The sequence below is a fragment of the Mus musculus genome, chromosome 11, assembly GCF_000001635.26.
Source record: "Mus musculus strain C57BL/6J chromosome 11, GRCm38.p6 C57BL/6J".
Taxonomy (NCBI): Eukaryota; Metazoa; Chordata; class Mammalia; order Rodentia; family Muridae; genus Mus; species Mus musculus.
The window spans coordinates 54,263,231-54,285,921 of NC_000077.6; the positions used below are offsets into that span (position 1 = coordinate 54,263,231).

The 22,691-nt window shown below is 44.9% G+C and overlaps 1 protein-coding gene and 1 long non-coding RNA gene across 2 annotated transcripts; one reads left to right on the top strand and one right to left on the bottom strand.

The window, feature by feature from the left end:
- The first annotated feature begins 383 nt into the window (after window positions 1-383).
- Window positions 384-22,047, top strand: LOC115487722. Its single transcript, XR_003949552.1, has 3 exons — window positions 384-440; window positions 4,573-4,741; window positions 21,928-22,047. It is a non-coding gene; the product is annotated as an uncharacterized LOC115487722 (long non-coding RNA).
- Il3 (interleukin 3) lies at window positions 1,855-4,049 on the bottom strand. Its single transcript, NM_010556.4, has 5 exons — window positions 3,856-4,049; window positions 3,718-3,759; window positions 2,629-2,724; window positions 2,452-2,493; window positions 1,855-2,329 (listed from the first exon to the last, which is right to left on the bottom strand). Exons 1-5 carry the CDS (start codon window positions 4,018-4,020, stop codon window positions 2,174-2,176), a joined length of 501 nt encoding a protein of 166 aa, NP_034686.2. The 5' UTR covers window positions 4,021-4,049; the 3' UTR covers window positions 1,855-2,173.
- Window positions 22,048-22,691: the final 644 nt, after the last annotated feature.

A 22,691-nucleotide genomic window follows, 5' to 3' on the forward strand; every position in this document is an offset into this window, starting at 1 on the left:
TTGAACAATTGGTTCCATGAGTCAGTATGGTGGTCTCAGCTCACCACTGACACTGGGTCTTGTTACTATGTGGACTCGTTACTGGGGAAGCACGGCTGGACGGGGCAGCAGGTAGCAGGACCCTAGAGGGAGGCGAGGCTGAGGATGAGCTATGACTCTGCATGGGGCATGAAATAAAGCACAGATGCTGTTTCAGCTAGGATGGAATAGGACCAGGCACAAAAGTTCATGAGTGAAGGCAAGTGGGTGAAGTGGATACCCAGGAGAATTGGGGAATCTAGTCTAGAATCCAAGTTAACTGAACATATTAGACCCATCTTCCCCCACAGCACCTAAGTGAACCCTAAGACTAGGGGCATTTTCTTCCTCTAGTGGTCATTTCACGAACTGCAGAAACAAACCTCTGACTTCTCAGCCCTGTGAGCATCCCAAGCATTCAGGTGAGTGAGGCTGGGGAAGAAGAGGAGTGGGGGCAGGGAGAGGAGAGGTTTATTTCTTTGGGAATTTAAAAGTCTATTTGGGAGAGGTACATAGAAGAATGCATTTCTGAGCTAGTGGCAGATAAACTGCCCACTTCCTCCTACATCTTCAACAACTGGGCTGTTCCTCACTGGGAGCCTAAAGAGATAAAGATAGAAAAGAAAAATAAAGGGAAATGAGCCCCAGGATCTGATGTCAGTACCCAAAGCTGCCTTATGGGGCTCTTGAGGAATCAGGGAGGATACTATTCCCTAGTGTGGTGACAGAAAAAGAAGGCTCATTTGGCCCCTTGTCCCAGCTGGCTCCAAGGCTAGAGGATTCACCAGGCACCACCGGGCAGGGTTCAGGGAGCCGGGCTGGGAGGCACACAGTACCAGAGTCTGATGGTAGACTGAATTCCCACATTGGTGGTATCCCAGACCCCACCATTCAGGCTGTTTTCTGCAACCAAGACACCATATGGTTGTCCTTCTTGTGGTCCCCTCCCTATCCTTCCCTTTTAGAGGAAAGCCCTGTCATGGGTCATCTTGGACAATCCAGAACCAGACAGTAGGAACCCTACAGTGGGACTGAGCTGAAGGTGGCTGAAAGTTTAGGTAGAAAGAAAGGGAGGGGGAAGGTCTGGAAAGCCACAGCACTTTTGTTTGCTGGAGCTCCCACAGCGTTGATAACCGTGAGGAAACACAAGCAAAAGGTGAGGGCGCGTCCCATATGACAGCCTTAGGATACAGGCAAGCCCATAGGTAAGTCCTCTAACGATTTAAGGTTAAGGCTCAAAGACGCCTTTTTAAAGCTCAATCCGGCTCAATAAGTCATGAATCCCAAGGTCAGTCTGGAGTCAGGCACGAGGTAGGGAGAATAAATCAACCAAGAGAAGCCAGAAGCCTAGGCAGACATGGAAACTTCTGGAAAAAGTGAGATTTCTTTGTCTGAGTAACCTGCACCCTCAGAGAGTCCTGCCAGTTAGTTGGGAGCTCAGATGATGGTGGTAGTGGATAGATTTCCACTACAGGAAGTGTTAGGGACACTGCTGCAGTTCTAAGTATGACCACTAGGGGAGGCATTCTAATGGATTTCAGCATGTTCTCAGGCGCCAAGCCTGAATGAAGTCCTAGAGGGGGGCACTAGTTAGAAGCTGCATTTACTTGGTCTAACTTTGCCAAACTGGACTTCTGTAGTCCCATAAAACAGAGATCACACATTCTGGTTTGGAGTGAAGAGTAGATTAAATAGTAAAGGTTAAATGTCCAGACCAAGATCTGATACATGTTGCATGCTGTGTAGCCGCATGTGATGTCCGGACAAGTATCCTCTAGGACTGTTACAGAGATCAATCCAAACTCCTCAAGAAACTGGACGAAACCAAACCCATTTGTTCAAAGTTATTTATTTCCACAAGGGACAAATGAACATGGCCCCAGTCTTCCTTGGAATTTTCTTTGGAGAAACTCCTCCTCAGCTAAAACAGATATACTCACATCACAGAAGGCAATAAATAAATAAATACATAAATACATAAATAAATAGCCTTAATGGAATAAAATAGGAACATAATTAGGTAAAGCCAAAGGAGAGTTGTAAATTTCAGAAAGTAGATAAATTGATAAGACATTTGATGGCATAAAGGAATGTAAAATCCTTTTGACCATGGGCCATGAGGAACATTCAGACTTTAGGTGCTCTGCCTGCTGTTTTAACATTCCACGGTTCCACGGTTAGGAGAGACGGAGCCAGATGCGGGCTGAGGTGGTCTAGAGGTTAGCACTGTCTCCAGATCGTTAAGGTGGACCATGTAGAATCTCAGTTTCTTCCGAAAGTCATCCAGATCTCGAATGAAGACCCCTGGCAGCTGTGAGGAACCAGAAAAGAAGGCATTAGATGTGAACATGTTGCTGCGGGCCACAGCAAACTATAAGTCTGGTCATGGGCAAGGGCACAGCCTGCTAAACACGTGGGGGAAGGGCAGCTTACCGCAGAGTCATTCGCAGATGTAGGCAGGCAACAGTTAAGTTTCTGTGGAGAGACACCAAGGCATAGTCAGATCCCTCCTAAAGTGGAGAAGGCCCTACTTTCCTCTCCAAAAATGCTGGGAAAGGTAAAGGCACGGAGCCCCACCCCCCACCCCCAACCCTCTGCAGCTCCACACACCTGAAGATTGGACTTGATAACGTATCTGTCCTCAGGATCCACTTCTCCTTGGCTTTCCACGAATTTGGACAGGTTTACTCTCCGAAAGCTCTTATTCTAAGAGGGCAAGAAATCTTTATGTAAGGCCCAGGGATGTGAGAGCTGGGAGGTGAGAACTGGAAATGAAAGAGCTTGGGAGTTGAGAGCCAGGGAGATGAGATCCAGAGAGGTGAGAGCCAGGGAGGTGAGAACTGGAAAGGAAAGAGCTGGGGAGGTGAGAGTTGGGAAGTGAGAGCTGGAGAGATCAGAGCTAGGGAAGTGTGCCTGCTATTTGAGATTTCTTTGAACAGCCTTATTCCTGTCCCTTCATTATCCTGGGGCTAAAAGCTAGTGTATATCTCAGACAAGGGCCTGTTTCTCCCAAGCACCAGGTCTTAACTCCTGGCAGCCTGTGAGCTGTGTGAAGGATCTAAGCAGATTTGTCTGTACTTGAGGAAAACACATCCCTCCAGAAAAGCTCTAGAAAAGGCAGAAGGTTGGCCAAGGAAAATACCAAGATGCCAAAAACCCAGGCCAATGCTTTAATTTAATTAAGAATTTCTCGATACCTAGAAGAAAATCCTATAGGCTCCAACATGTTCCTAGGGAGGGGAAATATAGACATTCAGCACTCTTGCAAAGAACTTCATGTTAGGTCCAAACAAATAAAAACAAGACATAACTATTGTATCAAACTAGGAAAATAACTACAAATAGTAATGTCTGGGGCTGGCGGAAGTAGAAAACACAAACTTCAGTTTTGGAGGAGGAAGAAAAGCAAAAGACACAAAAGTCACAGAGGGCAATGGCATCCCCACTGAAAGTGGAGCCAGAGGCCTGCAGCAGGCAGGGTTCACCCACAGCTGTCTTCATTGTATATCCTAAAAGGTAACTTTCATTATTGCAGCTGACTGAGGTATATACTGAGGCTTGAGAGTCATCTGATGATTTCCTTAATAACCCCACTGAGATAGATGCAAAAATGGAAGCAAGGCATCGTGGAGTGATGGCTGAAGTCACCCAGGCAGGAGATAGATGGAACCCAAGAATATCCCAAAGCAGGGCTCTTACCCTCAGAGAGGGTCCTTCATCATCAGTTTTGAGTTCAGGTTCCTGTGAGGACATAGAAAGAAAGAATCATGAGGCTCACTGGCTTGAGGCACCTGTTGGAGCCGGCCTGCACCAGGCCAACCTCAGCCAGTTACTCACTGGGAGCTTCCCTATAATCTCCTTGACAATAGAGCTGCAATTCAACGTTCTGGTTAAACGGTGGGTATCCCGGCCACTGATTGAAGCTTGGAGTCCCAGGTGGAAGAGCATCAGGAGCAGGAGCAGCATGGTGTGGATGCTGGTGGTAGAGCTGGCAAGAACCATTGTCTCGTTCTGGTCCTCCAAGGGGTTCTGAAGAAGCCACAGGAGCCTTCACCTTATATGTATTCAGAGAGGGGTGGGGCGGGGCCCGGCGGGGCAGGGGGGAGGGCAGGCATCAGAAGCAGCTTTATCTGACATGGAACCTCCATAGCAAACCACAAACTTATTCATCACTTTCTAGTACTCAAGATTATCGACATGGGAAGAAAGACTGCTTATTCAAAGGCCATCTTCTTCCTTTGTCATAGAGATGGACGGAGTGGAAACAGGTTGTGGGAGGAAGTAGCCTGGCTCTGAGCCAGCTTGGGCTTTCTATGCAGTGGAATCTCATCCTACCATCCCTTGCACAAACTTGACCCTGACTGTACAGCCTATGTGGTGACTGTACACCCTACCTGATAGAGGTAGTCACCAGAGTCACTGGAGCAGACTTGAACTTGGTAGGCATTCTGGCACATGGTTAAACTTCCATGTGTGGGCTAGTCGTCTGGCTGGTGGTAGCCAGAGCTAAGTGTATCTCTAGGCAGCTTTCCCGTTGACTCTTATTCTTTGCAGGTGGATATGGAGTTCAGCTCACCCTTTCATTGGCCTAGTCTGAGTGCAGTAAGGCAATGCATGAAGGCCCACATCCAGAGGACAAAACCCTCGATGGAGATATGGCTGCAAACACTAGGGTATCCTTCTGATAACCCAGGCAATTAGGACTGGGGACCTAAGGACAAAGGTGGGCCTCGAGAATAGTATTCCTGGAAGCTGTGGGATGGTTTAGCAGGTGGTATAGCCAAGTCTAAACAGGGAGTGCAAGTGAAGAGAGGAGAGCATTGCCCTGAAGGAAAGCCATATTGAGGGATTTATATCCCAGTCGGCCCTGGAGCATGAATGTGATGGGAGCCTGCCTGCAGATCAGGCCTGCAGAGGTGGGAAGAAAACAGGGACAGTTAGGGGAAGTTCTCAAAGGACCTGAGAAACCACAGCTAGGGAGAAAGTAGGGAGGCCAGGAGGGAGGAGAGCCAGGGGACACTAGCCCCCTTCTCCATGGGACAGGTTGGCAGGCCACAGCACACAATAGGGAGCCAGATGAAGTTTTGGTAAAAGATGGGTGTGATGAGGCTGGCTAAATATTTCTTTAAGATGACTGGGCTGGGGTGCAGGGAAGCAGAGCATGGTAGAGAAACCAGGGTTTGGGTCGGGTTGTGGTGTGATGTGATCAGCGTAAGACGATGAAGGTTAGCACGTTATGCTGAGGCAGGGGAAACTGGGTGCTTCTGTCTTCAAAGCAGAAGCAAATATGGTGAAAGATAAGGGTGAGACATCAAGGGGGACAAAGACTGATTGAAGAGATGCTGTCTATGGCCTGTATACTCCAGGTCCAGCCAAGCAGACCTTGTACTAGGAGACTGGACTCCTGGATCCAGCTCAGAGCATACTCTACACTTAAGGGGAATCTCACTAGGGAGCATTTGGGGGTTTGGGAACCAGTTTGGGTGCCCAGGAGGCATTACTCATCAAATAACTTATGTTAAGTAATTGCTGTGTGCAGGAACCATAGATAGGACAGACCTCAGCCTCGAGGGAAAGGCAGACTAATGCTCTGTTCCTTTTCTAGTGGTCCTCGGGCCTGCAGGGTCAGCACCACACTCTTGGCTTTCAGACTTTCATTTTGACAAGACCCTCTGTAGCACACAAGAAGCTCTGATTTAAATCTACCAGTGACTGGGACTCAGAAGAGGCCCCTGGACCCTAGAGACCAGGGTTTGTTTCTTGACCTCTCCATTGTTGCTTGCTGTTACTTTTAGTGTAAGCACCTTGGGGATGGAAGCATGTCCTATGCGATCCCTCATTAAGGAAAAATGTCTATTTTTGTGTAAACAAGCTTTTGCTGAGAAAACTCAAAACAATGAATTTTAAAGCTGTGGCGACCAAACACTTTTACATGTAGCATCTGCCTCCTTAAAACTCCCAGTTTTGTGTTGTAGTGAGGAAACACCAGCAGCAGCAATGGGAAGCATGGGGCAATGGGGGAGTAGAGTACAAGCAAGGTTTATGATCTACATTTGTGAAAATGCCATAATGACTGTCCCTCTTGTACTATGAATATACACTAGTGATTTTAAAAAAAGTAATTGGCTGGGAAGATGGCCAATGGGTTAGAGTATGTGAATCTTCAACACCCACATAAAAAGCCGGGCATAGCCATGTGTGCCTATAAACCCCAGCACTGTAAGCCAGAGAGAGTAGGATTACAGGGTTCTCACATGTATGTACACGTGTATGCATACAGCACACACTAACATATACTGCATATGTACCCACATACATATGTGTGTGTGTGCACCACATATACGACTCATACAAAAGAAACTTTTTTTTTTTTAAGAAAAAAGGGGAAGAGAAATCATTGGCATTAGTAGGTTTGTTCCTTCTTTGAAACATGATACTAAGCTAGATATGGCTGCATACCTATACTCCTAGTCACTCAGAGGCAGGAGGATTGTGTGAGTCCAGGAATTTGAAGGAACTTGAGCAACATGACAAGAAGCTATCTCAAATGCTAGTATCAACACTTTTAATCAATGAAAGTAATTATAAAGTTTATTGAAGGGAGGAGCTAGAGAGATGGCTCAGTGGTTAAGAGCACTGACTACTCTTCCAAAGGTCCTGAGTTCAAATCCCAGCAACCACATGGTGGCTCACAACCATCCGTAATGAGATCTGACACCCTCTTCTGGTGAGTCTGAAGACAGCTACAGTGCACTTAGATATAATAGTAAATAAATCTCTAAAAATAATAGTTTATTGAAGGGAACGAAACTTCATGCGAGTAGTATTGAGACACGTGGGTTGATTGCAAGAGGAAGATATAGCAAAGTGTCCCAGGAAGCTTTGTCTAGTTTGAGACAACAGCTGAAACATTGGAAAACTGTTAGTAAAGGGGTTGAGGGACTCCACTGGACCTGAGGGAGGTTCTGGTGCTAATGGAGAGATCCAGATAGCACTGAGTGTTGTCTAAGTTTATAAAGTGCCAAGAGCAAAGTCCTTGTCATGGTTAATTGCCTTATTCTTCATGATGGGCCAATGAGGCAGTACTGTCATTTTCTCTGTTTTACAGATGAAGAAACTGAGGTTTAAAGAGGCTGGGCTCAAGGCACTAGGAGATGACCTCATAATCAGATGACTGAATGTGACTAGTCCACAGGGACTAGCTTAGGAGATGAAGTGGCATGGCTGCAGGGGCTAGTAGTTCAAGGAGAATGTGGCACTGGTAGAAGTTGGTGGCCTTGCACTGAGGATTGAGTGAGAGTGGCAGGGAGAGCAGAAAACTCCTCTAATTTGTCCTTTTAAATTTTTTCTCACTTTTAAATTTTGCTTTGTATGTATGTATGGCCTGCATGTATGTATGTGTGCCTTGTGCCCACCTAAGAAGCCAGAAGAGGGTGTTGTCCCCCTGGAAGCGGAGTTACAGATAGTTGTTAGCTACTATGTGGGTGCTGAGAACTGAACCCCGGTCCTCTGCAAAAGCATCCAGTGCTCTTCACAGTTGAGGAGTCTCTATAACCTTCATATTGGTATTTTGAAGAAGAGAGGCATAGAGGCAGCCAGCACAGTCATAGAGTCATAGAAGGACTTTTCCAGACAGGGACACTCTATATCTGATGAGACCCGCTGTCAGTACAAGATGACCAGGTAACAGATGAATACAACATGCCTGAGGGGACAGGGAGGACCTTCTCACCAGAGGTCACACCAACTCCTAGGTGAGACCTGGGGACAAGGCTGCCTGCGAGAGTCTCATCTATCTGGTGGGGAAGGTACAGCATGTTGGAGTCCCAAATTTGATGCAAAGTGAGGAAAAATGGCTTCTTTGTCCGCTGTGAGATAGGTCACACTCTGAGGGTGATGGGGTCAGAGATGAGAGGAACAGTAGGTTTGGATTGTTTGAGCTCCTTGTCCTGGGTGACCTTGAGGGGGTTCACAGCCTTGTGTCAGAGAATGAGTTAATTGGGAAGACCTAGGCCTCTGATGGTAAAGCCACTGAGGCAGGGTGCTGGGTCCGAGAGTAGGCTCACAAAAGCATGAGGGAGCAAAGACATACTCAAAGGAGTCAGATGTGGTGCGGACAGCTCCCAGGGGAAAGCCTTTCTGAGCAGCCCAACACATCCTGCTGTCCAAGGAACCAGGGGCAATGAAAAACCCTATTCCTAAAAGCCAATGTGGTTGTCAGAGGGCTACCCAGCTATCCCTGCTGCACATAGCTGGGCACCTGTCACCTCTATGATGTCATCTTGTCAAGAAGATGAACCTGGGCTTCCCTGGGAGTCTCCCTTGAGGTCTTAATCTACAGGAACAGCTTTGGTGAAATCACAGAAAGCCACTTCCTCCCTTCCCCGTGGGCCTTGGTGGTGTCTAACCCCCTGGGAGATAGTGATTCCACCCCTGACACTTGCGTCAGCCCAGCCCAGGGAAGCCTCTTCCACAGGCGGGCTGATTACTATCTCCAAGTCTACAGCTTCACGTGCTTTCGGCTAAAGCATGCCTGACAGAAACCTTGGCTAAGCTGAGGCCCCAAAAGCCATCAAAAAGAGTTGTCTGGAGCCTGTAGCACAGAGGGCCTGGAGGTTCTGTGTTCCCTAGGCCTCACCTGCATGGTCTCTTTTGGCCTTGCTAGGTCCACTGTGTGACAGTGTCAGGATTCTCACCCTAGGAGTGAGACTAGAAAGTCACACCTGCTTCTTGTCATCATCCACCCCCATAGCCCAGTGGAATTTTCTGAGGCATCCACCACTGGCAGGGACTCGGGCCCCAGTCACTGTGACAAGCTCCCCTACCACTTTCTCCACGGCATCACATGACAGATATTGTCTGCCCATGACCTCAGTTGTGCTTCCTCTAGTGGCCCTGACCACACAGCCTGGTTTTGTCTCTATAGCAGGCATCTTAGGGCCCCAGGATGGCTCAGTGGGATTCATCAGGTATCTTGTGCCTAGTTGAGAGTGAGGGGCCCAAGAAAAGGCCCATTGGATAGTCCAGATAGGAAGGCCTGGACTGCTGCCCCACCAGGCCCTGCAGGCCTTCCCCAGGACTTCACTCACCTCCCCTCAACTTTCCATCCCATGCTACAGGGACACAGGCTTCCCAGCTCCCAATCTGATCCTCATATGTGACCACTGGCCCCATTCTGATAGCAAAGACAGGTACAGACTCTATTTGGAAAGACACACTTGGCCACTTGACTTATACCCAGGCCAGCGGTACAGCTGGGTTCTTGCTCTTGCCCTATAGAAAATGGAGTCCAAGAACAAAGGCTTCTCATGCAGGAGAGCTCAGAATTCCAATGTTGGGGCTCACCGCCTTCCTGCTGTCCACTGGCACTGTGCCGCAAGTATGGAGCAGCCTAACAGAGCCTCGACTATTGAGAAGACTGGCAGAAGGGACCACTAAGCCCTGCAAGATGGTCTGGAGCAAGGCAGAGGAAATGCTCTCAAGAACAGATGGGGCTGGGCTGCAGGTGTTTCTAATATACTGGTAGCTGGGAGTGGCCATCTTGTTTCTAGTGACCCAAATACCTGATAGGCCAGTCACTCTTTTGACAGGGCCTGTCATTCTCTTGTTACCTACCTGGAAGATGAAGATATGCAACATGCATTCTTGTTGTGCTTGCCATATGTATCTTGGACAAAACCAAGGGAAAGGGCCAAGATGCAGAGCCCTCAGCTCCATGTTCTCTAGTCTCAAAGGGTGAACTTAAATGCTAACAACTCACTATTTCAGGCCCCCAGCAAATGCTCATCTGGGTGGGTGAGCCTTCAGGGAGATAGTGGCTCATTAGCTGTGCAGATGATGTTGCCTTGCAAACTTCTATCTGCCTCTCAGGCAGAGATAGAAGGAGAAGCTTGAAGGTCTTAGTTCCTAACAAGATAGCAGAACCAAAACATGGCTAAGCCTGGGCAAAGACAGACTCGTGTGAGCATAGAGCCTGGCTGCCCTTCCCCCTGTGTCCACTGTCTCCAGCAGATAGCCAGCTCTTCCTTTCCTTGGTGAGGTAAGAGGAAACCTTTGCAAATGCCCTTTCATATTCTATCCATGGAGAGACTGTTTCACAGCAGACTTCTGGTTTTCTGGCTCTTTCAAACTTTCCATCTCCTTCCATGATGTTCCCTGAGACACAGATGCAGGAGCTGTGATGCAAATGTATTCACTGAGGCTGGGCTCCCCCACAGTCTCTTCATTGTGCTCAGTTGTGATTCTTTGTGATGATCTCCATTTACTGGTGAGAGAAGTTTCTTTGATGAGGGGTGGTAGCTAAGGATGTAAGGATAAGATTAGACTATAGTAAAGAATTATGCTGGTCTAGCAAAGTGTGGTAGTAATAGATAATTTTCTAAGACCCAAGACCTCACTGGCCCTGAAAAACTGACTAGGTTTCTAGGGGTTACACAAACAAGGCTGGCACTATTGTAATATCAATGGATGTGCTATTGTGAAAGGAGAATTTGGGGGGTCTCCCCTTAGACAGAAAACTATAGGCAACTAATAATTGCTAGGAGAGTTGGCCTCTCCCACAGCCTCTTTTTGGTTATTCAATGCAGAGTAATCAGCCATGAAACTATATGTATGTAACAATAATAATCAAAGGAATAGGCTAGCAGAATAAGGGGGATATAGAAAAGGCTAGAAATGGGAAGGGAGGGGATACTGATACAATTCTATTCCAATTAAGAAAATAAGAACAAGCTCTCTTTTCTCTTGCTCTCTTGCTCCCTCTCTTTCCCCATTCCCTTTCCCCCCTCTCTCCATATAGTCATGGCTGGCCTCTACTTCTCTACCCTCTCCCTCTCTCTGCCTTTCTCTGCCTCTACTACTCTCTTAACTCCCCTCCCCATGCCCTAAATAAACTCTATTCCAGGAGAAAGAAGAAGAAGAAGAAGAAGAAGAAGAAGAAGAAGAAGAAGAAGAAGAAGAAGGAGAAGGAGAAGGAGAAGGAGAAGGAGAAGGAGAAGGAGAAGGAGAAGGAGAAGGAGAAGGAGAAGGAGAAGGAGAAGGAGAAGGAGAAGGAGAAGGAGAAGGAGAAGGAGAAGGAGAAGGAGAAGGAGAAGGAGAAGGAAGAGGAGGAGGAGGAGGAGGAGGAGAAGGAGAAGGAGGAGGAGAGAAGAAAGGGGAAAAAGAGGAAAGAGGAGAGAAAGAGGAAAAGAGGAAAGAGAAAGAGAAAGAAGAAGAAGGAGAGAGAGAGAGAGAGAAAGAGAAAGAGAAAGAAAAGAGAAAAAAGATCAATAGATCAATAATGATTTTTATCCCATGGGAAGTTCCAGAAAATGACACAGACATCAATGTACTTGTCAGAAAGATTACAGATCAAGAAAAGATATTAAGTAGTTCTTCTGAGACTTCTTAAGCTCCACCACCACCCCATCTTCCCAGCACCCCACCCCCTCGCCCCGCCTCAGAGTAAGCTTTTGTGGAAAGGTATGAGAGCCAGGAGTCCTTAGATCCTCATATGGTGCCATGCTTGGACTTGGTTATGTTTGGACCATCAATGTATCATGTACACCTCCAATACATCACCAGCTGGGTGGTACCGCCCATTGCCCTGGACCCAGCATGGCACCTGCCCTTCCTCCCCCATACCTCATCTGGCTTTCTAGTATACGCAGCTTACTCAAGGAAATTGGTTATCTCTCTGAAAACTCTGTACTATTTCCCAAAGTCTGGCTAAAGTGCTAAGCAACTGTCCCAGGCCTTTGTCCTCTGAGCTCCCATGGCCCAGAGGTGTATAACACCTGGGCACCAGCCCTCCTTCTCCTTGCTATTCCAGGAGCAAAGTCATTGGAACACAGGTGCCTGTGGCTAAAGTCCTGGCTTCAGATTGAGGCCCCAAGTGTCATATCAGGGTTTGTAGCAGCTAGTTTATTGTTCACCTTTTTGTATCCATACTTGTTTTAGTGGTAGAGCCTGCTGGGGAATCTCTGAACTCTCAGAGGAAGCAAGCAGCCCTTACTAGCAAAAGTGTACCCTCACACAGTTTGTAAGGAGTAATTTTTGTCTTCAGTGTTGCCTCTCCAGAAGTTGTCTCCCTTTGACTCAGCCCAGGTCATGCTTTCTGTTCCACAGTTAATATCTTTGATTCTGAGCGGTGATTCCTCCTGGAACCCTCTCTTCAGATATCTCTGTCTTGTCCCCTCAATGGCCTCACCTCAGTCCTGCCCCTGGATCCATCAGCACCATCAGCACCACCCTGCCTATGCCTCTCCTCATTGCCACACCAGCCTCCTAGTACCCCTCTGTTCTACTTCTTATGAACTTTTCACTCACCCTGTATTGTGCCCCAAGGTTGGCCACCCAAATTCCTATCGCAACTCCCAGGCTGTGCCTCCCTCGGCTATCCTGATGGCCTCTCTAGATACTTGTGTACTGCTGTTTCTCTTCCAGTGTCTTAGGGCTGGTCCATCAGGACCAGGCCAGGCCCCAAGGAAAGCTTGTGCATAAGTCTTTCATCTTATGGATCCCCGTGGCATGACACTCATAGGGCTGTCATGGTCTGGGGAACATTTGGCTCCTTTTCTTGTGTAATCTTGCCCTCCAAACTCTCTTAGCTTCGAGGAAGAGTTTCATTGTCTCCAACTCTGAGAGCTGGAGCCTGGTGTCACACCTCTAGTTCCCAGGTGCCTGTATCATAAAATATGAACCATGCTCTGATTTTTTTTCATATTCTGAAACCCTCCCATGAGATTCCATATAAAGCAACTCTAATGGACAGACAGACACTGTGTGACTTCAATGTCTTATCTCAAGGTTACTGCCATCCAGCAGCTGCCTGTTAGTGCTAACCTATACAATCAAGGTTAGAAAAGAATGTAACAGGATGCTGAGTGGGACCTGATCTATTGCTCTGGGAGACACAAGGGTCAGCTATCTCACTAGCCAGTGTCTAGTGTTCTATACACAGAGGGGGCCTGTGGATGGCAGACTGCAGTGTATTTTTTCAGCCAATAGAGAGGAATTTTAGTACCTCATGTAAAAACTGATAAATATTTAAGGAGAGGGATATGTTGGTTGCCCTGATTTAACCAAAATGTATTGTGTGTGTTGAAATACTACACTTGTACCCCATATGTACATATACTTATAAGGTGTCAATTCAATAGGAGACCATCAAGATGGAAGATCCTAGATTGTCCTCATCTTCTCAAAGAACGCTCTTCTTTCAGACCTGCTCATCTGTCAGGACTCAGTTCAAGAAGTTGCCAGAACCTCCCACCCCCAAAGTCAGTGAGATATTTCCTAATGATATTCTGCTATATTCATAGATTGGGGTCTAGCCCAATTGTCATCAGAGAGGCATCACCTAGCAACTGATAAAAACAGATGCAGGATTCACAGTTAAACATTAGGTGGAACGTAGGAAATCCTGTGAAAAAGAGGAAGGAAGAATTGTAGGAACCAGAGGAGTCAAGGACACCTTAAGAAACTCACAGAATCAACTACTCAGGGCCCACGGGGCTCACAGAGACTGAACCAGGAAGCCTTCATGGGCCTGACTTAGGCCCTCCACACATATGTTACAGTTGTGTAGATTGGTCTTGTGGGGCTCCTAACATTGGGAGCAGAGCTGTCGCTGACTCTGTTGCCTGCCTTTGGGTCCTTTTTCCTCTACTGGGTTGCTCCATCCAGCCTAAATACAAGGGAAATCTTTCTACAATTTGATACACCATGGCTGGTTGATATCTATCAGAGACCTGCCCTTTTCTGAGGAGAAATAGAAGAGGATTGGTTGGGGTAGGTAAGGGGACTGGAGGGAGGAGAAATTGTAGTCTTGATGTAAAATTAATTGATTAACCAATCAATTAATAATTTTAAAAATGTTTTCAGAAATCTCCATCTTTGTAGGGGAGGAATCTATATCCCCAAACTTAGCAGAGGCCTGCTAATCTGGCTTAGGCTTTTTGAGGTCAGGAGTGACATTCACTCATGACTCTTGGGTTCCTGTGCCCATGGTGAATAGCTGTGAATTGCAGCAGCTAGGGATGTGTAGTGAGCATCCCGGAGCCTGAATGCATCAGAGCTAGGGCTGGGCTCCCTATGGGCAGCCTGAAGGTGCCTGAGGAGGACAGAGAGGGTCCCCTGGTGCTGCAGTTGCAAAGAGTTGTGAGTGCCCGACATTGGTGCTGGGAACTAAACTCTGGGCACTTCTAAGAGCTGAGCCATATGTTTGGGTTAGTTTTTTGTCATCTTGCACAAACTTGAGCCCCCTGGGAGAAGGGAACCTGATGGAGTTGTCTCCCTCAGATTGGCCTGTAGGTGTGGCTATGCAGCAATTTCTTGATTAATGGTTGAAGTGGGGAAGCAGTCTACTGTGGGCAGTGCCATGGGGAGCAAGCCAGTAAGCAGCATTCTTCCACGGCCTCTGCTTTGGGCCCAAAGTCAGTGCTTTATCACAGGCTCAGACAACCAAACCAAGCCACCATCTCTGTACACTGACTGACTACTTGAGCATCCATTGTGTTGGGGGAGGGGTGGGGTTCTTATTTACTAGAAAACTTGTCTGCCATCTTCTTACTTGAAACACCTTAAGTATTCTGAATGCTAAAACTCTGTGAATTGTCTCATCAGTATCTTTTTTTTTTCCCACTCAATGTATCTTCGCACTCCACTCATCTTTTGAGGAATCAAAGCTCTGACTTTTAGGTAGCTCAATCTTCTCTCCATGGGCATCCGCATCTTGTGTAGGAGTTCCATATGAATTTCAGAGACCTAAGATCTTTTTCTTCTGAGCTATCTTAAAGCTCAGTGGTTTTACCTTTCCTATTGATGCCTTTGATCATCTGGGGTGTATGATCTAAGGCTTTCATTTAATTGTTTCCATAGCACTGTTCAGTTGCCCCAACATTATTGATTTAAAGGCTGCCTTATCTCTGCTGATTTGCATTGATGCCTCTGTCCCATTTCAAAGGTTCATGTAGATGTGGGTGCGGGTCTTTCCTTGCTCTCTACTCTGTTACACTCTTCCATTCACACATCCTTGAACTAATAACATTGCATCACTATAAATGTCTTTATAATGCATCTTGGTATATGGTAGAGAAAATTCTCCCAACTTGTCTTTTTCCTTCAAGGGTCTCTCTCTCTCTCTCTCTCTCTCTCTCTCTCTCTCTCTCTCTCTCTCTGTGTGTGTGTGTGTGTGTGTGTGTGTGTGTGTGTGTGTATGTGGTGTGTGTGTGCCTCATACATCCTCCTCTATCACCCTCATTCTTATGTTTTGAGATAAGATCGTTCGTTGAACCTGGAACTTGCCAACTGGCTAGATTGGCTGGCCAACAGCTACATAAATCTGCCTGCCTCTGCACCCCTCCCCCACCAGCTTTGGTGTAATGGATTTGTACCTACATATAATGCACATATCTACATATCTATATCTTTCATCTATCTATGCATTGCAGGGTCTACAAACTCAGGTCCTCACACTAGTTCAACAAACACTTTACCCACTGAACCATCTGCTCAAATGAGATGCTCGATGGATAAAGGTGCTTGCCATCAAGCCTGACAACCAAAGTTCAAACCCAGGCACCTACACTGTGGAAGAAGGAACACAAGTAATTCTCTGACTGCCACCAGTACATACTGGCAGGTACGATTCTGCATGCACATGTGTGTGCATATGTGTGAGTGTGTACACCCATGTGTGCACTCACGCTCACACATACTAAATAGCTGCAATTTAAAAAATTAAAAAGAAAGAACACAGCATTTCTATTTTTATTTTTGTAGTATTTCTCAGTTGGGAATGGAGAGATGGCTCAACAGTTAAGTGCATTAGTTCTGGCAGAGGACCTGCACTGGATTCCCAGCACCCAAATGGCAACTCACAACCATCTGTATGTAATTCCAGTTCCAGGAAATCTGACACCTTCTTCTGGCTTCTGTGACATGCACAGAGTACACACACATACATGCAGGCAAAATACCTATATACATAAAATAAAAATATATCTTAAAATATTTCAGTAAAGTTTAACTTTTTTTTCTCAGCATGAGGCTTATACAACTCTTATCAGATTTAAAATCTTAGTGGTTTAGAAATATTTTTTTATGTTAAAAAGTTTTTAATTTTCTTTTTTATTGGATATTTTCTTTATTTACATTTCAAATGTTTTCCCCTTTCCAGATCTCTCCTTTGAAAATCCCCCTTCTCCTTGCCTTTATTACAGTGCTCCCCCACCCACCAACTCACTCCCATCTTCCTGCCCTGGCATTCCTCTACACTTGGGCATCGAACACCCTCAGGCCCAAGGGCCTCTGCTCCTACTGATGTCCAACAAGGCCATCCTCTGCCACATATGCGGCCAGAGCCATAGGTCCCTCCATGTGTACTATTTGGTTGGTGGTTCAGTCCCCGGGAGCTCCAGGAGATCTGGCCTGTTGACACTGTTGTTCCTTCCATGGGGCTGCAAACACCCTCAGCTCCTTCAGTCCCTTCTCCAACTCCTCCATTGGGGACCCTGTGTTCAGTCCAATGGTTGGCTGCCAGCATCCATCTCTGTATTTGTCAGGCTCTGGCAGAGCCTCTCAGGAGACAGCCATATCAGGCTTCCATCAGCAAGCACTTCCTGGCATTCACAATATCGTCCAGGTTTGATGACTGTATATGGGATGGATCCCCAGGTGGGGCAGTCTCTGGATGGCCTTTCCTTCAGTCTCTGCACTTCATCTCCATATTTCCTCCTGTGAGTATTTTGTTCACCTTTCTAAGAAGCACTGAAGCACCCACATTTTGGTCTTCCTTCTTCTTGGGCTTCATATAGTCTGTGAATTGAATCCTGGGTATTCTGAACTTTTGGGCTAATACCTACTTATCAGTGAGTACATACCATGTGTGTTCTTTTGTGACTGAGTTACCTTACTCAGGATGATATTTTCAAGTTCCACCCATTTGCCTGTGAATTTCATGACGCCATTGTTTTTAATAGCTGAGTACTCCATTGTGTAAATGTATCACATTTTCTGTAACCATTCCTCTGTTGAGGAACATCTGGGCTGTTTATAGCTTCTGGCTATTATAAATAAGGCTGCTATGAACATAGTGGAGCATGTGTCCTTACTACTTATTGGAGCATCTTCTGGGTATATGCCCAAGAGTGGTATAGCTGGATCCTCCAGTAGTACCATAGTAATTGGACATAGTAATGTCCTTTTTTTTTTTTTTTTTTGAGGAACTGCCAGACAGATTTCCAGAGTGGTTGTACCAGCTTGCAATGCCACCAGCAATGGAGAAATATTCCTCTTTCTCCTCATCCTCGCCAGCATCTGCTGTCACCTGATTTTTGCTCTTAGCCATTCTGACTGGTATGAGGTGGAATCTTGGGATTGTTTTGATTTGTATTTCTCTGATGACGAAGGATGTTGAAAATTTCTTTAGGTGCTTCTTGGCCATTAGAGTTTACTCAGTTGAGAACTCTGTTTAGTTCTATTCCCCATTTTCAATAGGGTTATTTGGTTCTCTGGAGTCTAACTTCTTGAGATATATATATATCTTGATATATATAGGTTATTAATCCTCTATCAGATGTAGGATTGGTAAAGATCTTTTCTCAAACTGTTGGTTGCCGTTTTGTCCTATTGACAGTGTCCCTTGCCTTACAGAAGCTTTGTAATTTTATGAGGTCCCATTTGTCAATTCTTGATCTTAGAGCATGAGCCATTGGTATTCTGTTCAGGAAAATTTCCCCTGTGCTCATGTGTTTGAGACTTTTCCCCACTTTCTCTTCTGTTAGATTCGGTGTATCTGGTTTTATGTGGAGGTCCTTGATCCACTTGGACTTGAGCTTTGTACAGGGAGATAAGAATGGATCAATTCGAATTCTTCTACGTGTTGACTAGAAATATTTTTAAAAGCAACATATCTTCTCAAGTGTGATGCTAATGAACCTCTGAGTGTATAGATAAATCTATAGTGTAGTTGATTTTTATAGCTTGATCTCATATCCACCAAAGGTATAACATTTACACATGAACTGAAACCTCCTATGTAGCTTCCATCAGATCTACATACATAGACCATCCACAAGTAATGACTTCTCTCTACTTTTTATGTTTCCATGCATTGTATTTCTTTTTCCTTCCTTGCTGAACAGGCCAGGCCCCTCAACCCGCCCTCTGCATCATGTTACATGAGCTCATGCTGTCTGTCATCCCTGTCTCGTTACAAACCTCAGAGGAAAATATCTCATCTCTCTCATTTACCATTAAGCACAATGTTTCCTCTCAGACGATGGCAGATACACGTTAGCAGATTAAGGAAGTTCCCGTCAATTCCCAGGTTCGCTAAGAATTTTCAGACTGAATACATGTTAATTGTTCCACAGATAGTGAGGCCATCACACACATTTCCTTCTTTCATCTTCTGATGTAATGGATCACACAAATCTACTTCCTAATTATGTGAAAAATCTATAGTCCAGATAAATCCAAGGTTACCACTTTTATGTACTGCTGGGTTTTATATCATAATTTTTTAGGTTTTGTTTAGACTTAAGTTCACATGTGAGGTTTAGGGAGGTGTATGTCTTGGTTTGCTTAGGAAAACTTCAGTTTATACATGTTATCCTGAAGCCATCCATCCATGCATCCATCCATCCTAGGAAGATTAGTTTGCTGAGTAAGGGAGTCGTGTTGACCAGTACAGCATCACCTGCCTTGAGCCATCATTGCTTTCAGCACTTCCACTCACAGAAATGCCGTGGTCAGGACAATAAAGTCTCCAGTCTCTCTGGTGATAGTGTCTTACCTGTGCTTTGCCCAGTTTTGGTATCCCAGGTACATCTGCTCATGTTGTGCTTTCAAGAAGAGTCTGTACAAACAGAAGCCGTATCTTCCCTGTATATTCGATATAGTGCAGCGCTGGAGTCATCTGGGGATCAGAGCTCTCTTACTGACTATGGTGTTTATGTAGGCTATAAAATTATATGTGTATCTTTATTTCTTTTGCCAATTTTGAGGGTGTAGTTGTCTGTTAATTTGTCATCCAATTTCTAGATTTTGCTAGTATATAACTTTTAAAATATGAGCTTCTCAGGATAGAGAGATGGCTCAGTGAAAAAAAACACTTGCTGCCAAGCCTGATAAACTGACTTTTATTCCCCAGGATACACATGGTAGAAAGAAAGAACTAACTCTCACAGTGTCTTCTGATTGCCACCCTTGTGCCATGGTACACTCCCACACACACTGCACATACAAATAAATTAATGTAATAAAAATTTAAAATAAAAAAATGAGTCTCTGTTTAATGTGTGTCTATTCAGTAGTGATGTTTGAATGCTATCTGTTAGTTGTGTATATGTATATGTATATGTATATGTATATGTATATGTATATGTATATGTATATGTATATGTATATGTATATGTATATATACATATATATATCAGTATCATACCATATATTGTATCAAATCAATTTTTTTCTATAAAGGGAAATGTGAATATATTTGGCATGGTAGCTCTCTCACAACTATAGTGTACAACCCTCTCAGTGCAGACCAAAAGCAGTGGTAGGCAACAAATCAACACAAATGAATGTATCCTTTCAGAAGTGGTAACTTATGCTTGTAAACTCAACATTTGAATGGCTAAGGCAAGAAGATCATAGCAAGTTCTAGACCAGTCTGAGCTATATAGTGAGTTAAAGAACCACCCAGGCTAGAATAAGAGCTTGTCTCAAAAAGCAACAAAGCAGAATGTGTCTTAAAAGTTTATTTACAAACTTGACCTGTGGACTAGTTTTGTCTTCTGAAGTGTGTAGCCCTTGTTTTGAATGTTGTTCTATGCAGTAGTATCCCCATAAAGTTTGATATTATATATTATTATTGTTTTCAACTCTAATATTTATTTTTATTTCTTCTTTGATATGAGACAAAATTTTGAAGTATGCTTCTCAATAATAGCATTTGGATGTTCTTAGTTTTGTTGTTTTTGAGTTGTGTGTTTCACTAGAGTCTTACTTAGTTGAATATGGTCAAAGGATACTCCCTGTGCCGATGCTATTCAGTGGAAACACAATGCAAACCCATGTGTCACTTTTAATTTGTTAATTCCCATGTTTTCTAAAGTAAGAAGGATGGGGCCAATGAGATGGCTCAGGAAGTAAGAATGCTTGGAAACAATCCTAAGGGTCCGAGTGCAATCCCCTAAAACCACAAAATGAAAGGAAGGCATAGACTACAGACTCTTGCATGTTGTCCACTGACCTTCACACATAGACTGGTTTGTACACACACGCACACACACACACACACACACAGACACACACACAACTTACTTAATTTTTTTAGGTAAAAGGATCAGGAAGAACAATTTTATCATCTTTTATTGTAATATATCTGAAATATGTGTAGTAAGTATAAATAAGTATTTAAACACCCTTTCCTTGGACAAAGCCTTCAAAATACAGTGTATATTCTCCACATGCAACACCATCTTTTTTTTGTTTGTTTGTTTGTCGAGACAGGGTTTCTCTGTATAGCCCTGGCTGTCCTAGAACTCACTTTGTAGACCAGGCTGGCCTCGAACTCAGAAATCCACCTGCCTCTGCCTCCCGAGTGCTGGGATTAAAGGCGTGCACCACCATGCCTGGCTGTGCAACACCATCTTAGCCATATTCCAAGTGTCTAGTGCATGCCATATTGAAGGATGATAGATGTCTTAGCCAAGGTTTCTATTCTTGCACAAACATCATGACCAAGAAGCAAGTTAGGGAGGAAAGGGTTTATTCAGCTTATACTTCCATGTTGCTTAGTGCTGTTCATCACTAAAGGAAGTCAAGATTGGAACCCAGGCAGGTTAGGAAGCAGGAGCTGATGCAGAGGCCATGGAGGGATGTTTCTTACTGGCTTGCTTCCCTTGTTGCTCAGCTTGCTTTCTTATAGAACCCAAGACTACCAGGTCAGAGATGGTACCACCCACGAGGGGCCCTCCCCACTTGATCACTAATTGAGACAATGCCCCACAGCTGGATCTCATGGAGGCACTTCCCCAATTGAAGCTCCTTTCTCTGTGATAACTCCAGCCTGTGTCAAGTTGACACACAAAACCAGCCAGTACAATAGATAACCCCAGGCTTTCAAGTTTCCTAAGGTTGCATTGCCTGGCATACCATCGATTTTTATAAATGTCCCATGCGTATTTATAAGTAGCCTACAATCTTTTATTACAGGATGCAACATTTTATACGTGTTCATTGATCAGGTGCTTTTGATGTGTTATGTAAGCCTTTGTATGTGTCTCAGCTACTTTTCTAGTTGTAACGAAACACTGTGACAAGAAGTAACTCAAAGGAGAAAGGGTTCATTTTGACTCAAGGGTACAGTGTCTCATGGTGAGAAGTCCTGACATTTGAGGACTTTAGGGGAGCTTCAGGCATTTGGTCTCATTGACTCCACAGTCTGGACACAGAGAGTGATGAATCATATGCTTGCTTGCTTGCTTCCTTCCTTCCTTCCTTCCTTCCTTCCCTCCTTCCCTCCCTCCCTCCCTCCCTCCCTCCCTCCCTCCCTCCCTCCCTCCCTCCCTCCCTCCCTCCTTTCTTTCTTTCTTTCTTTCTTTCTTTCTTTCTTTCTTTCTTTCTTCAGTCCAAGATTCAGGGAATGGTGACACCCATAGTGGGCAGGTCTTCTTCACCTCAATTAACCTAGACACTCGTCCATAGACATACCCAGAGGTTCATCTCCCAGATGATTCTAGTGCTCATCAAACTGACTTCGAATGTGTTTTAACTCCTGGTCCCAGTTGGTGGCTTGGTTTGGGGAGATGATGGGACCTTTAGAAGGTGGAGCCTTGCTAGAGGAAGTTTTATCGCTGGGGTGGGCTTTGGGATTTTAAAGCTTCATTCCACTTCCAGTTTTCTTTCTTTGCTTCTTAGTGTGGATGAAGATGTGATCAGCCCTACCACCATGCTCTCCCAGCTTGCTGCCATGCCTTCTCCACTGATGTGGACTCTACTGGAACCCTAAGCCAAAATAAAGGTTTTTCTTCCTTACGATGCTTTCTGTCTGAGTATTTTATCTCAGCAACAGAGGAGTAACTGAAGTGGTACCCTTACTGGATTTTTAGTATGCTTGCTTATCCAGTCAGAAGATGTGAAAAACCTTCCACAAGTTTTCATTATGTTTTTGAAATATTCCCATAAATCCTAAATAATATGTCTTTTAAGTTCAACAACTTTTTTGTGATAAAATGACTTTTTGTTCTAGAAAGGCTATTTGCTTCATATGTACTTATATTTGTACATGATGTTTTATTTGTATATATTATTGTTAATAAGTATTTAGCTAAAACATGATATATTGAATGTTAAAATGTAAACACTATTTCTTAATCTTAAAATTTGTCTTCTGGGGGTGTGAAGTATTAGAGTTGATAGAATTCAGCATGTGGTGGTCAGAAGAACTTGAGAGAGTCAGTTATCTCCTTCCACCCTGTGAGTCTCCAGGACTGAACTCAGGCCATCAGTCCTGCTGACAAGTACCTTCATCTATTGAGCCATCTCACCAGCCCCAAAGCACTGTTTTTAAAAGCTACAGTCTGTGGGCATGTTTCCTCTGTCTGGTGCTTGTTTATTCCTGGTGCTATACAATGTATGCTGGTATGCAAGCATCTTGTGGTCTTTTAGGGGAGCAGGAGGGG